General features: G+C 28.4%; 3 protein-coding genes across 3 annotated transcripts; 2 read left to right on the top strand and 1 right to left on the bottom strand.

Moving 5' to 3' along the window:
- Nucleotides 1-812: 812 nt before the first annotated feature.
- On the bottom strand, nt 813-2297 carry LOC133831919 (uncharacterized). Its single transcript, XM_062262321.1, has 3 exons — nt 1776-2297; nt 1259-1598; nt 813-1153 (listed from the first exon to the last, which is right to left on the bottom strand). Exons 1-3 carry the CDS (start codon nt 2295-2297, stop codon nt 813-815), a joined length of 1203 nt encoding a protein of 400 aa, XP_062118305.1.
- A 1368-nt stretch (nt 2298-3665) lies between these two features.
- LOC133830010 (ATPase GET3B-like) lies at nt 3666-5257 on the top strand. Its single transcript, XM_062259887.1, has 5 exons — nt 3666-4244; nt 4466-4531; nt 4716-4790; nt 4872-4970; nt 5159-5257. Exons 1-5 carry the CDS (start codon nt 4200-4202, stop codon nt 5225-5227), a joined length of 354 nt encoding a protein of 117 aa, XP_062115871.1. The 5' UTR covers nt 3666-4199; the 3' UTR covers nt 5228-5257.
- Nucleotides 5258-6358: 1101 nt separating this feature from the next.
- Nucleotides 6359-10667, top strand: LOC133830011 (uncharacterized). The gene is made up of 5 exons (XM_062259888.1): nt 6359-8665; nt 9119-9222; nt 9311-9444; nt 9798-9989; nt 10335-10667. Exons 1-4 carry the CDS (start codon nt 8609-8611, stop codon nt 9815-9817), a joined length of 315 nt encoding a protein of 104 aa, XP_062115872.1. The 5' UTR covers nt 6359-8608; the 3' UTR covers nt 9818-9989; nt 10335-10667.
- The last annotated feature ends 4453 nt before the right edge of the window (nt 10668-15120 follow it).

The following is a 15120-nucleotide window of genomic DNA, read 5'->3' as shown; positions in this document are numbered from 1 at the left end:
AAGTTATAGATTTTGTTACCTTTTGATTGAATACATCCATCGCATTTGTACTGGACCACCTAACTTAGCTTCTAATGGCAAGTGAACCATAAGATGAATCATCACATCAAAGAAGGCAGGAGGAAAGATACTTTCTAATTTACACAGCGTGAGTACAACGCCCTTTTCCAATTCGTCTAAGTCTTTCACATATAATGTCCTCGCACATAGCTTTCTGAAGAATAACGACAACTCAACAGTAGCATCCATTACTATCTTTTTCAAATATGGACTTAAACCAATAGGTAACAACCTCTGTAATAAAATATGACAATCATGACTTTTCAACCCAAATAACTTTCCATCTTTCATGTTAACATTCCGAGAAATATTTGCAGCATATCCATCAGGAAATTTTACGGACTTTATGAACGTACAAAATTCTTGTCGTTCCTTCGCTGATAATGTATAGCATGCTACTGGTTTGAACCATTTGTTCCCCTTCTTTTTCATGTGTAGCTGCTTATGAATATTTAAATCTTGTAAATCAAGTCTTGCCTTTTCAGTATCTTTAGACTTCCCATCAATACTAAATATTGTACCAACTACACTATCACATATATTTTTCTCAATATGCATCACATCCAAATTATGTCTTAGTTTTAATTTAGGCCAATATTCTAGCTCTTAAAAAATACTTTTTCGCCTCCTGTTCGTGTTATTTTCATAACATGCATCCTTCATTTGTTGCTTATCGTCCTTAATGATCTTATCATTTTTACCTGCCCTACATTTCCATACACCTTTTAATTTATCTAAGATTTCATCTCCTGTTAAAATTCTTGGAGGTGAACGCCGTTCGATTGTACCATCATACTCCATATCATTGCGCATTGGTGGTCCGGACACAAATATCGACGATGACCCATGAAACATGTTTTTCCTCTTATTTGAAATGAAGATGTGTCATCTTCACAAATAGGAAAAGCTTTATAACCTTGATTGCTATACCCAGATACAATACCATATGCTGGAAAATCATGGATCGTCCACAATATTGTTGCACGCATTGTAAAATATTCTTTATCAATAATATCAAAAGTACGTACACCATTTTCCCATAGTTCTTTCAGCTCATCGATCAGAGGTTGTAAATAGACATCTATGTCTTTTCCTGGAGCATGACGTCCCAGAATCAATAATGCCATCATTAAGAAATCTCGTTTCATGCATCACCATGGCGGCATGTTATATGGCATTAGTAACACTGGCCACATACTGTACAAGTTTGATAAATCGCTGAATGGATTGAACCCATCTGTTGCAAATCCAAGCCTTACATTTCTAGATTCTTTTGCAAAATATGGATATTGTCTATCAAAATCCTTCCAAACCTCTGCATCTGCCAATTGTCTAAGTACACCTTCTGTATCAACACGTTCTTCCTTATGCCACCTCATATCAGATGATGTATGGCGTGACATAAAAAGTCTCTGTAGTCGTGGAGTTATAGGAAAATATTGCATCTTTTTGTGTGGGATCTTCTTGCCTTTAGTTCCTTGGAATTTGTATCGTTCATGACCACATATAGGACATCTTTTAGCATTTTTATTCTCTTTCTAAAATAAAGCACAATCATACTCACATATATGAATAGTTTCGTACCCTAAACCAAGATCACGCAACATTTTCTTAGCGTCATAATAAGATCGTGGAATTTTATTGTCTTTGGGAAATGTTTTCGAAAGTAAGTCGAGCAACAAATCAAATGATTTGTTACTCCAACCACATATCACTTTAATGTGCATTAGATTAACAATAAATGTTAAGATTGAGAACGTTGTACATCCAAAGTATAACTCATTTTCTGCTTCTGCAAATAAGTCAGGCAATGTATTCCTTTCATCATTGTGCTCATTTGAATCTCCAAGGTTCACAAAATCACTCTTCCTATGATATTGACTAGCTAAATCTTCTAATGCTGGTCTCATATCGTCATTGTCTTCATCATCATCACTGTCATATGGTATGTCTTCTTCACTGTTTGATTCTACTTCTTCTTGATCTTCGTTTACTTCTGTGATATCTTCCCCGTGAAACTCCCACATAAGATATTTGGTATAAAATCCTTTTACGAATATATGACGCTCAATTGTCTCTAAGTCATGATAATATAAGTTCATACATGAAACACATGGACATCGAATCTTATTTTCACCATTTAAATGCAAAGTTGATAACTTAATAAAACTCTTAAGTCCATCAAAATACTCCACTGATAATCTATTCTTTTGGAAAATCCAACTTTTATCCATCATTTCTCTATTATCTTTAGAACAAGTAGACAATGGATTATACTACATTGAGAGAAATAAAATACTTAATTAGCCCTTGAATTGTAGTTATAGGGTATGATAGAGTTATGGTACAAAAAACATGTATTCGATGCACGTATAGGGTAGGATATTAGTATAAGTGTTTCTTATCCTACTCTATTACATGCATATTTTGTTTTTATAAATGTGTTTAATTTAAGTGCCAAATAGACACATATGTGTAAGTCTTTAATTGGTACATGCCATTATTTTTTTATTTAAAAAATTCATTCAAATATTAAAAATTTATTTAAAATCTAATAAAAAAAAATTAAAAATCATTTAACAAAAATTTTAAAATTTTCTTTTTTAAGGAATAAATACTAAAATTATTATTTATGAAACAAATTTAATTACTAAAGTAAAATAAAAATAAAAAAACCAACAAACTTTAGAAAATCCTACTATAAATTCAAATTTAAAATAATTAAATATATAGAATTATAAGGTTCAATGATACTAAAACCAAAATAATAAGCTTAAACCCATTAACGGAATTTTATTCTAATCAGACACTAATGAGCTTAATCCTCTCAACTGCCTATAAATAAAGTTAGAGTATCACTTGTTTAGTGCATGCAAAAATGCGACCTAATAAATCTCTAAAGAACTTAAGTTTTGCAAGTTCTTATTTCTCAATACAATTAACTCGTGCACTAAGACTAATTAATAACCTAAATCCCGTACGTGTTTGATTTTTTTTATGCTTTATTGGTTTATTTGTAATTGACAAAAAAATCAGTCAACAAGTATTAAATCTATCTCAATTCCAGAATGAGTGACTACTATCTCAGTTTTTGGATGCGTGAGTAGTTTCAACGAAAAAAATCTTGAATACTTAAACTAATAAAAAAATATTGGGTAATTTCACTGCAATTTTTTTTTTTACAAACACTAGAAGATTTCTTAAATTCCAACTTTAATTAAAAAAAATTATCAAAAAGAAAGGAAAAATTAATAGAATGTCTCACAATAGTAAAGTTGATAAGGTTTGTACACAATATAAAATAATTTTTTAGAAAAACTAATAATAAAGAAGCTCATTCCACAATCGAAAAAATGTACCACCACATAATTAACTTTGAAATTTTATGAATTCAAATGGGATATTTCTATCAATGGAATATAAAGTGTGTTATGATATCTAGGCAAATAAGTAATTTTATTAAATTAATATTAAATTAGTAAGTGGTGATTTTCCTTTCTCTAAGTATTTTATTTTTCTTTTTAATTTTATTTCTAAATTAAAATAAAGGGCTTAAGCCAATACACCTCATCCAAAAAGCCCATTTCGTTTTCTTCTTCATATCCCTAGCTTCATCTCACTCACAAATCCCTAGCACCATCTCACTCTAATCTCTCAATCTCTCAGTTGAAATCAAACCCCAGACCCCATTATTCTTCCCCTCTCTCTCTCGTATTCCTGTCTCCCTCTCACTCTAGCTCTCTTTGTCTCTGATTCTAAGTTTCTTTCTTCTCTGTAATCCTTCTCTCTCTCACCTTCTTTCTTCTCCGTAATCCCTCTCTCTCTCACCCTTTCGCATAGCTTCCATACCCAATAAAGCTGAAAAGAAAAGCCCCATTTCATTTTCTTCTTCATATTCCCCTATACACTCTCAAATCCTTAGCTCTCTCTCTCACTCTAATCTCTCTATCTCTCAGTTGAAATCAAACCCCAGACCCCATTATTCTTCCCCTCTCTCTCGTATTCCTGGCTCCCTCTCACTCTAGCTCTCTCTGTCTCTCTCATTCGAAGTTCACATACCAACTTCTAACCGAAGGAACTCGGAATCATCTAGCCGAAAGGTAGTGATTCCAAGAAAGGTGGTGGTGGAGGTTCACAAGATGGAAAGATTGGGTCCAGCAATGTCCTCACGAACCAGTACACAGGTAAAGCTTGATTTTTTTTTTCTTGTTCTGTTCTTAGGTAGGCTTGAATTTGGTTTTAATTTTTTTTTTCTGATCTGTTCTAATCATAGAGAACTAAGAAAGCCATAGAAGTGTCTCTACATAGCTAGCTTAGATACTGCGCCTACTGTGAGTATTTTATCACGAACTGTCCTTGTTGCTTGAACTTTCAACTTCTTAATTTGATGGCTTGTTTTGAATAGGGTCACACGTTGCGACTTCTGTCCTTGCCAGATTTCTTAGATCGATCAATTGGCAAGCTATTGAAGGTTTGAATGTCCACTTCTCTCTGTCTCTCTTGTTTATTTTTCTTCATAATATTATATATTTCCCCCTTTTCTCATTGTCTTTTGCTCTGGACCTTTTAGAAAGGTTCTTTTGTTTTACCAATGCAAAAGAACATCTTGAAATTTCACTAACTTTAATCCTTTATTTTCATATGGTCTATTACAGCTTAAACAAAAGATTGCTTCAGCCACCTCAACCATCAAATCTGTTTTCGGCCAAGAACAGCCCAAGCAGGATGCGGTAAGCCGGTTGTCGTTCTAGCTGCCGTTATGTTTTCTTTTACACGAGTTTATCGACTATCTAAGGTTATCTATGATGCAGACTGACAAACTAGAGCGACTAAGGGAGAGGATGATCAAAGTGCGGGAGCTTTTTCGGGACACTGATTCAACAGAATTTGTTATTGTAACAATTCCCACGGTAAAATCTTTAGACATTTAACTTGGTAAACGGTATATTTTGCTTGCTTGCTGGTATATATCATCTATTTCTGAAGTATACACTGAAACTAATGAACATGATTCATCATCGACAAATGCATAACTTTATCTCTTAAAATCAAGGACCTGATAAAGTTTCTAAATTCTTTTCCTACCCTCCTTCCGTAGGATCACCAGAAAAATCCATGCTTAAAAAGCTTGCTAAGAGCAAGTCTTGAGAGTTTTGAATTCAAATGATATTTTGTTCGCATTCTAACCACAGGTGATGGCAGTCAATGAATCATCTAGCGCTAGTGCTAGTCAATACTTGGGTATGAATTTGGTTTTTTTTTCTTGTATCTGTTCTTGGGTAGGCTTGAATTTGGTTTTAATTTTTTTTTTCTGATCTGTTCTAATCATAGAGAACTAAGTCAATACTTGGGTATGAATTTGATTTTTTTTTTCTTGTTCTGTTCTTGGGTAGGCTTGGATTTGGTTCTAATTTTTTTTTTCCGATTTGTTCTAATCATAGAGAATTAAGAAAGCCATAGAAGTGTCTCTATATTGCAGTAATAATTGACATTTTATTATATATATATTTATAAACATATAAGCTCTGCACAGACATATTTAAGAACTAGTTACTTGTTCTTTGTGTTTTTTTTTCTTTGATTATAGATTTCCATCAAAGAGTGTTTGATTTGTGTGATCAAAATGTTAGAAAACACCTAATGAATCTTCAAGAAAGTATAACAACATTCATAAGAAAAAAGAGATGTATATGTCTATGATCAATGTTTTTATTTCCAAGTTAATTTCAATGCATATTGTTTTAGTGAAATATGGTAGAGAGAATAAAAACCTGTTTGTCAGTACCTTCTCCTTACACCCAGTTGAAGCACCTACAGAAAAAAAATTTAATTAAACAATCTAACCAATATAGCCATGATATTTAATCTGTATATGACATACATACCTCAACAAAATGTTGATGAGCTAGTGAAAAAAAAAAGAGATACTTACTATATATATTAATTTTCTTAGATAGTACTATCCTCCTTGAAAAACTGAAATTTAAATTTCAAACTAGTTTTTTGTAAGTTTTTTAATTAATACTTTTATTTCCTATATTTGTGTCTGATTATACTTATATAGAGATATGCATATTTTATGAAATAAAAATTTGAAAATATTAAATTGTTTTTTTTATAATTAATTTTTATTATATTTCCCACTTTACACGGTTATGAAAAATTTAATCTAAATTTACATTTTATAATTACTGGTTGTTGTTTCTTAAATATGTGGTTATAGTTAAGTGAGATATTTTTTAATTATTAAAAAACGGAATATGCATATATATAATATGTTAGTTTTTTAAATTATGTCAAAGATTTTTGTATTATTGACCCATACATAGGAATCACTTTTGAGACAGCCCATTCTCTTATATATTTTCAAATTTCAATTGAATATCATATAATAAATTTATTTATATATTTGTAAGTTTGTATATTGTGTTTAAGTTATTCCGATGCCTAGTCTATATCATTTGGCATTGAGGTCACATCCTTTACACGATGGTTGAGGTGAGTCTTTCTGCCATTGTTTTTAAAATAATCCTTTACTTGATGAGAACTTTGGCTTTTTTAATGATGCCTGATTGAATGTAGCTAAGGTATTTGCTAAAAATACTAGGATAATATTTATCTATGATTTGTTGAATAAAAAAACTGAGTATTTTCTAAAATTTGTTATGGTTTTATTGGGTGATATTTGACTTGTTAATGACCATGACTTGGCTGAAAGCTCATCAACAATTCCACTGGGTTTGTTCAAAGTGAACTTGATGAAAGAATTGTTCTTAAGCTTCCTTTCAAGTAAATTTATTATGAATGTGTTTGATATCCTTTTGTAAATTATTCATTTATTTTAGTACTGATTTAATACATATCGTAAGTTGCTATTTTGTTGCTTTTCTTTTAGCTATTGGAGCAAGAGAGTGAGTTTAACACTCCTACTCTTCTTGTACTACTTCAGTCTATATGTTATCCAATGCTTTTATTCTCTATAGAAACTTTAATTTATATCTCATAGTTCTAGTGATTTATATCACCAATTTGTTTCATCGTTGGATTTGTACATTTTTTTGTGTGTATTTCTGAGACTGGCATTTTCGATCAAAATGTAGAAAATTTGATTTTTTTTTTATCCATTTCTTGATTTGATTTAAGAAGTCTATCATTGAATCTTAGAATTAAAAGTTACATGTGACGGACAGAGATCATAACTATGGAGAGAGTTTTAAATTTAACAGAGTAGCTATCCATTCTTTTATTTATAGTCTTATTGAGTGATGGCTGTCATTGTGAATATCTAAACTTCCCTTAGGTCAGTATTTGATTACCTGTATAGCATTATATAATTTATTGGGTTTTGCTAACATCTGAAGTAGTTGTTCAACAATTAGCTCAGATTTATAATGAGCAGCTATGTTTCGGCTATAATTCCCTTATGTGTGCATGTGCATATTTCTTTCCTAAACACATTGGCAATGTCATGCATGAGATTTGCTAGTTTAATATTAAAACACTTAAGGATTTGTGCATATTCATTCGCATTTTCTTATGCCATGTAAAATTTGATTATATATATATTTATTGAATGAATATTCTTATAGTAATTTTATATTTTTGAATTAATTTATACTTTAGTTTTTCTTATAACTTTGAATTAATTTAAGATACAGTATAATTTTTTTTTTAAAAATGTAAAGGATAATTATATTTGACATCATATATATTGAAATGTTGTTGAGTGGTTATTGCTGATTTTTTTGTCTTTTACTAAGAGATTTCAAACTGTTTTGAACATTTTCTTTGTTGAAATGGCCTTTTAAGGGTCTGATGTTACTATATATATATTTGGTGATTATGGGACTGATTCTATTTCGCATACCAGTGATGTTCTTTCTTTGGGAAGTTGGCTATATAATATACATCTTCATCCATTTTCTTTTAGAATATGGAATTGAATGCTAGTTTTTCACCCTATTATCTTTTCTTATCATTTTATAAAATTTAAGGTGTATAATATTGTTAAAATTATCACTACATTAATAATTTTTAGAAACTAGATTCCTCTTAGTTTTTTTGAGTATGTAAGTGTATGTAAGTCCTTTACAATTAATAGTTATCTCACTTGCTCTCCTACTAATTGTTTTTGACAGACTTTCCCACTACACTTTGACATGATGTTATTCATGTTCAAAATATTTAATTTAATTTTGTTTAAATATACTTTTATTACTCCATGTTACATAGTTTTGTTCCATTAATGCCTTGTTTCTGGAAATGCTTCTGCTACTAACAAAGGCAACAAGTATGAATATCAGCTTGCCCAATTGGTATTATGCAATTTGTTGAGACATGAGTTATAGCCCAATTGGAATTCTGTATTTTCTTTGTGATACACTTTTCTCAGGAGGCTTTCTCAAATATTTTAAACATTTACCAAAACGTGATATATATATGAAAGTGCCCTATGATTAATTTTTACTTTTTAATTGCCTGTGGTTTATGTAATTATCCTCTGCCCATGTTTCTAATAGGTTAAGCCCATCCCATTTTCTTAAGTTCAATGTTGACACCTCCAAGAAAATGGAAAGGAGACGATAAGCACCTATTAAAATTTGTGGTACGTTAACTACTACTTTTACTTGTTTACACGTGAAATTCTCTTCTTGGTATTCTTTAATTTTTCATGTTCATATGTTTATCTCATGATCAAGTTAATTAGAAATTTGTTCTATTATGTGATATTCTTGAATTTACTTTTGGGTGTTCTGTTCTGGTTTATGTGTACTTTGTTGAGACTTGGTCGGACAAAGTACTTGGAACTTTAAAGTGAGCTACCATTCAATTTATATTTGACTTTACTATGAAATTCTTTATAATGTGTTGTAGGAATTTATGAAATAATGCAAATTACATTCCTTAGTTGAAGATGATGCTGCATAATATGAAATGTTAATTTTTAATACGTAATGCTTGTTTGTGGTTATTTGATCTGTGTGGTGATGTTGTCTAAGTGAAGTTTGTGGATAAGACTCCAGTGTTTGATGATGTAATGAACTTTTCTTGGCTGCAGGTTAAGAAGCATATCAAGCAAGGCCAAGGTCATGAAGGTGGGATCTTTACAGTTGAAACCCCTCTTCATGTTTCAAATGTTCAAGTTATTGATCCAGTCACAGGGTATGTGACTGCCTTCAATTCTGTTTGAAGAATCCTTCAGTTTTTGCTCTTCCATGTTTGTAAGTGGAGATTAGTGGTTTCTTTGCAGGAAGCCTTGTAAAGTTGGGATTAAGTATCTTGAAGATGGAACCAAAGTAAGAGTATCCAGAGGTCGTGCATCAGGATCCATTATTCCTCGTCCTGAGATATTGAAGATAAGGACTATGCCAAGGCCTATAGTTGGTACTTGCTCAAATCTTTGACGCTCTTCCTTTTCTTTTTCCCTGTAGTAAAATATGACTCTCTTGATATTTTCCGTGTCATGAGGCATTTGAGCATGGATTCACTGCCTCAATTTTGCATGGAGGGCTTTCTCCTGATTTGAACAACTTGAACCATATAAGAATGATACAAAGGCCTACTGATGTACCAGAACATGGCTTGTTGTGTGATCTTCTATGGTCTGATCCTAGCAAAGACATTCAACGTCTGATTTGCAGAGCTCATCAGATTTGGGATCTTTTTAAGCTCAAAAACTAGTGATGATATTATGTTATGACAGCCCTTTAGAGCCTAAATATATGCTGATTTTGCAGGTTGTGGAAGATGGATATGAGTTCTTTGCTAACCGAAAACTTGTGTCGCTATTCTTAGCGCCTAACTACTGTGGCGAGTTTGACAACAACTTATGGAACATGATTAAAGTCCATTATATGTTCTGTATATCATTCAATGTTTGGAGCATATATGTTTTTTGGTAGATCTTTTGCTAAAGCGGAAATGACACCGTAAGCTTTTATGCTTTGTTTTGATTTATGTCTTCATTTTATTGAATAGGTTTTCCATTTTTAGCAACAATCTATACAGCTACTACGTAATCTTATAAATCTCATATCTCTTGCATTGTTATTATATATATTTTGTGTAATTTTAGACTGAGCCTACCAGAGTTTGTACTGTTGATAAATAATTTGGTTTTGTTACTTTAGTTGAAAACATTAATTGTTCTCTTTTCTTTTTATTTTCATTTTCTGTTTTTGTTTAGTTTTCTGATCAATCATGCTCTTTTGATCATTGTTGATGATCTTCTATAATTTTGAGGTTAAGTGATTATTTAATTGTTATCCTAATAGGTACATATGAACTTAATGCTGGTGTCACGATGAGTGTTGATGAGAGCTTAATGTGTTCTTTCCAGATTTTAAAACCAACTGATAAGAAGCCAAAGTTTGGATTTGGCAGTGCTGCAGCTACTACTAGGCCAGGTCCTCCTAGTAAAGTGAAGGAACTAACAATTGTCTTTACAGAGAGCTTTTTGTCTAATGATGATATTAAATGTACTTTGTTACATTGTATGTCACTCTCATAGAAATTGATCATTTACAGAGAGCTTTTTGTCTAATGATGATATTAAATGTACTTTGTTACATTGTGTCACTTTGATAGAAATTGATCATAATGCACAGTTACATTGTATTTATTATTAGAAATGCTATAATAATAAATTAACAAAAGAAATTTAAAATAATAATACATTAGATTAAAAAGCATAATTTAATTTATATTAATTTTGCTACCAAGTTTTAGTAGCAAAATTACTATATTTTTAAAGTATTTAGGCAGTATTTGCTACTAAAATTTGGTAGTTAAATCATTTTTGTTGGATTTTAAAATTTTAATGAAATTTTTTTTTGCTACCAATTTAAAAGAAATTTACTACTGAATTGTAGTAGCAAAAAATTTTTAGTAGTCACAAAAAGTAATTATTTTGCTACTAGATTTAACATTTTTTGCTACTAAAAATTTAGTAGCAAATTAAAACTATTAGCTACAAAAAAATTTGGTAGCAAAATACTTTTAGCAACGGAGTTTTAGCTACAAGGTCGCTACTAAAAAATTTGGTAGCTAAAATTGTATCAGGTACCAAATATAAATCATTTGATACCAATTTTTTAGTAGCTAATTTTTTTTTTCTTGTAGTGAATAGAAAAAGATGTTAAAGAACCTAAACAACATAAGAAAAAAGTAATGTCAAGTATCTGAAAAGACCTATTTCGGGGTATCTCAGGACCTAGGGCATCTCAGTGCCTATCTCGTGGATGAACTTCTATGGCATCTTAGTGTTTCAAAAGGCAAGAATCATTACACCAAGAACATAGATTCTTATCTATTCTAGTTTTCAAGTTTGAGCCAAGCTAGTTTTCATGTTTGAGCCAAGTAGACCAGACACAGGTAGCAATATTAAATATCTAGCACATGTCAATTAAACATCTATAGGTAATTAAAGGAACAACCAAACTAATTAACTACTACCTTATATACATATTTAAGAAAACTTATATACACAATAAATTTTAGCTGGATAATTGGATTCAAATTGATAACAGACACCTACCAAAAAGGATAATTGGATTCAAATTGATAACAGACACCTCCCAAAAAGGATAATTTGATTCAAATTGATAACAGACACCTACCAAAAAGGATAATTTGATTCAAATTGATAACAGACACCTACCAAGAGGATTACCTTATGATCTACAATGAAACATATTGTTCATCGTTCAATAATTTTCTAACACAAGCCATATTACAATAAAAAATGACAACTACTTGCTAATACATCAGTGCAAGGCAATCTTATGCCCTATATAAATAGTATAATTATTTCACATGTCCCTAAAAATATACAATTAAATATTATTATTTGCTTATTTATTAAAAGTATATATACAATATAAATTTAATTAAATTATAAAGTGTGTATAGTTAAGATTTTATGTTTTATCTTGAAAATGGAAGACCTAATAAAAAAGAGATCGTAAAGAGTGATATAATTTTGAAGAAAGAATTATAAAATTAAAGTGACGCAGGGTGCAAGTTGATTATTATTAATTCGCATGTATATCTGTTTTATCATTTGTTTATCATTGTTGCATTTAAATATTGTCATATAGTTAAAAAAAATTCAAACAGTAATCAAAACACAGTAGATAGCTTCATCAAAATTTATTCACTACATTTGATACTATTTGATTATTTCACTATAAAATACAATCATTCCATTATCCTCTCCAAGATGAGAAACGTATTGTATAATTACTCTAATTTTTTTAAATTTTTTTTATTTTTTTAATGTGTTGAACTCATACATTATATTAAACATTTTTTTTTTATGAAATTTTTTATTTATATGACAATTAAAAAAATATAATAAATACATATTTAAATATATATATAGTAGTTAGGACTTTAAAAGACAAACATACATTGGATGTTGTTTTCACCTAATATATATATATATATATGAAATTTTTTTCAATAGTTACTACCCATAGATGAGGACTTGGTATAGCAAGTCACCAACAACTAAATATTTTTTTCTATATTAATTTCGAATTTAGTTATTTTTTTGTCATAATTAATGGTGTTTTCCACCAATGAAAAATACTAGCCATATTTAGAATAGTAACTATTAAGAGTACACTCATATATATATATATATATATATATAACAACACATTTCTTAATTTGGTATATAATATTTTTTTTTAAGGGATACAGAATATTCGTTATAATATATATAACACATTTTTCTTGATTTGGTATATAATGGACTTTACATTACTATACCAATATAATAAAAAATTGTTACTCTCGTATGGAAAATATAATATACCCAATCTGATTATAACATTACCAAATATAAAGAATTTTCAATTAAAATCAAATATCCCCTACTACTATTTAAATACCACAAATTACGTAATCATCACTAATAACAAATTTATCAAAATATCTAACACTAATTAAAATAATAATGATTAAATATAATAGAATACATTTTCAATTTTTTTTAAGTTGTATTGTTTCTATAACATTATACCCATGAAAAAAAACTTACCACATATGAAGATATATATATGTATATATATATATATATATATTTATATAGGGAACGATTACAACACATCCTTTTTTTGCAACACTGGTGCATCCTTTTTCTATTTCGGCGTCTGGGTAGATATAATCCCAAATTTTTTTATATGATGGTATACATTGTAGGTATTGAGAATATCCTGCAAATTTTCAAGAAATTCTTATTAGTTTACGAAGCCGAAAACATAGTTCAAACTGTCAAATTTTACATGCGCACACAAAAAAACAAGCACGTGTGCAACAGACAGTTTAGACCCTGTTTCGGTACCATAATTTATTCAGAATTTCTTAAAAATTTGTAGGATATTCTAGATAGCTATAATGTACACCATCATATAATTTTTTTTGGGATTATGACTATTCAGGTGCCGAAATAGAAAAATGATGCACCGGTGTTGCAAAAAAAAGGGATGCATTGTAGTCGCTCCCTATTTATATAAATATTAGATATAAGCAACATGCAATGTATGTTGTTTGCTTAGTTTTATTTATAGAATTTTTCAATTATATTTATTAAATTTGTATCATTGTCATATAAATTTCAAATAAATAAACAATATTATATATAAAAATGACATAAATATATTAAATGAAAAATTAAACCAAAATTTTGTTTATGATTTTTTTTTTAAATATATGTATATATATAATATGATAACATTTTAAACATACATGATAATTTTTTAATAAAAATAAAAATTATGTATTATTTATTATTATAATGATATTTATAATATTTAAATTTATAATAATATAAGTATTAAATATCTAGTCTTGTATTAAATATTATTATAATAATAATGTATAATATTTGAACTCATATTAATATAATTAGTAAAAAATTAGGCTTATATATTATTATCATAATAATATTTTATAATATCTAAATTTATTAATATAATTATTAAATATCTAGTCTTGTATTATATATTATTATAATAATTATATTTTACAACATTTGAATTTGAATTTGAATTTATATTAATATAATTATTATATATGTAATCTTATATTAAATATTATTATAATAATGATATTTTATAATATTTTAATTTATATTAATATAATTAGTAAAAATAATAAAATTATATATTAATAATATAATATTATATTATAACATTTAAATTTATATTAATATAATTATTATATATGTAGTCTGATATTAAATAATATTATAATAATGATATTTTATAATATTTAAATTTATATTAATATAGTTAATAAATATCTAGTTTAGTTAGTTTTAAATGAATATTCTGTTAAATATTTAGAATATTCTATTAAAGTTAACAAAACAAACCGTTAAAATAAAGAATTTCCGTTATCTACACACTTATTATATAGAAGAGATATATTGATTTATAATGGTGCAAGTAATGAATCAAATTATGTTTGATAGTATCGAAATGTGTTGGATACCATTTAGTAGGTAAATATTAATTTGTAGAATAGCATATATACCATATATAGTTATTTTTTTAAGGGAAGATACTAGTTTGATTTTGTATTTTGTCGTAATGTACGATTGACACTATACTTTGTTAAATGACATTTTGAATTTTGTGTTTTACAAAATGAATAAAATGGTACCTTAGATCTGATTTAGGTCTAAATATGTTTCAACTTAACCAAAATGTCATCAGTTTATATAATTTAATGAATTTTTATTTATTAGTTATAAAAAAAAATAATAAACCCAATAAAAAAATAAATTTAAAACAAAAAATAATAATGAAACTAAGCTTCCAAAAAATTAACAAAATAAAATCAATAATCTTGAAATAACATTCAAATCAAATTCAAAAATTACAGATTAAAGTCCTGTATTAGAGTGTGGTAAACAATATAATTAAAGTGTTGTTAAATATTAAAAGACCAAAATAGATCATATATTTATTTTATTTTATTAAAACAAATTCAAACATACTAAATAGATTTCAATATAAATAGTGTATCTATTTAAACATGTTAAAATTAAAA

The sequence above is a fragment of the Humulus lupulus genome, chromosome 4 (assembly GCF_963169125.1).
Source record: "Humulus lupulus chromosome 4, drHumLupu1.1, whole genome shotgun sequence".
NCBI lineage: Eukaryota > Viridiplantae > Streptophyta > Magnoliopsida > Rosales > Cannabaceae > Humulus > Humulus lupulus.
Note: the sequence above shows the minus strand (reverse complement) of the source record. Positions and strands in the feature narration are given on the sequence as shown.

What these genes read in the sequence shown, in the direction of transcription:
- LOC133831919 (XM_062262321.1), bottom strand. Translation starts at nt 2,297, where the DNA reads ATGATGGATAAAAGTTGGATTTTCCAAAAGAATAGATTATCAGTGGAG. An exon ending in TTAATCTAATGCACATTAAA is followed by an intron (nt 1,599 to 1,775) that starts GTGATATGTGGT and finishes GCTTTATTTTAG; the next exon opens with AAAGAGAATAAAAATGCTAA. An exon ending in CGATTTATCAAACTTGTACA is followed by an intron (nt 1,154 to 1,258) that starts GTATGTGGCCAG and finishes GTCATGCTCCAG; the next exon opens with GAAAAGACATAGATGTCTAT.
- LOC133830010 (XM_062259887.1), top strand. Translation starts at nt 4,200, where the DNA reads ATGGAAAGATTGGGTCCAGCAATGTCCTCACGAACCAGTACACAG. An exon ending in CCTCACGAACCAGTACACAG is followed by an intron (nt 4,245 to 4,465) that starts GTAAAGCTTGAT and finishes TGTTTTGAATAG; the next exon opens with GGTCACACGTTGCGACTTCT. An exon ending in CAATTGGCAAGCTATTGAAG is followed by an intron (nt 4,532 to 4,715) that starts GTTTGAATGTCC and finishes GGTCTATTACAG; the next exon opens with CTTAAACAAAAGATTGCTTC.
- LOC133830011 (XM_062259888.1), top strand. Translation starts at nt 8,609, where the DNA reads ATGTTGACACCTCCAAGAAAATGGAAAGGAGACGATAAGCACCTATTA. An exon ending in GTTATTGATCCAGTCACAGG is followed by an intron (nt 9,223 to 9,310) that starts GTATGTGACTGC and finishes GTTTCTTTGCAG; the next exon opens with GAAGCCTTGTAAAGTTGGGA. An exon ending in TATGCCAAGGCCTATAGTTG is followed by an intron (nt 9,445 to 9,797) that starts GTACTTGCTCAA and finishes CTGATTTTGCAG; the next exon opens with GTTGTGGAAGATGGATATGA.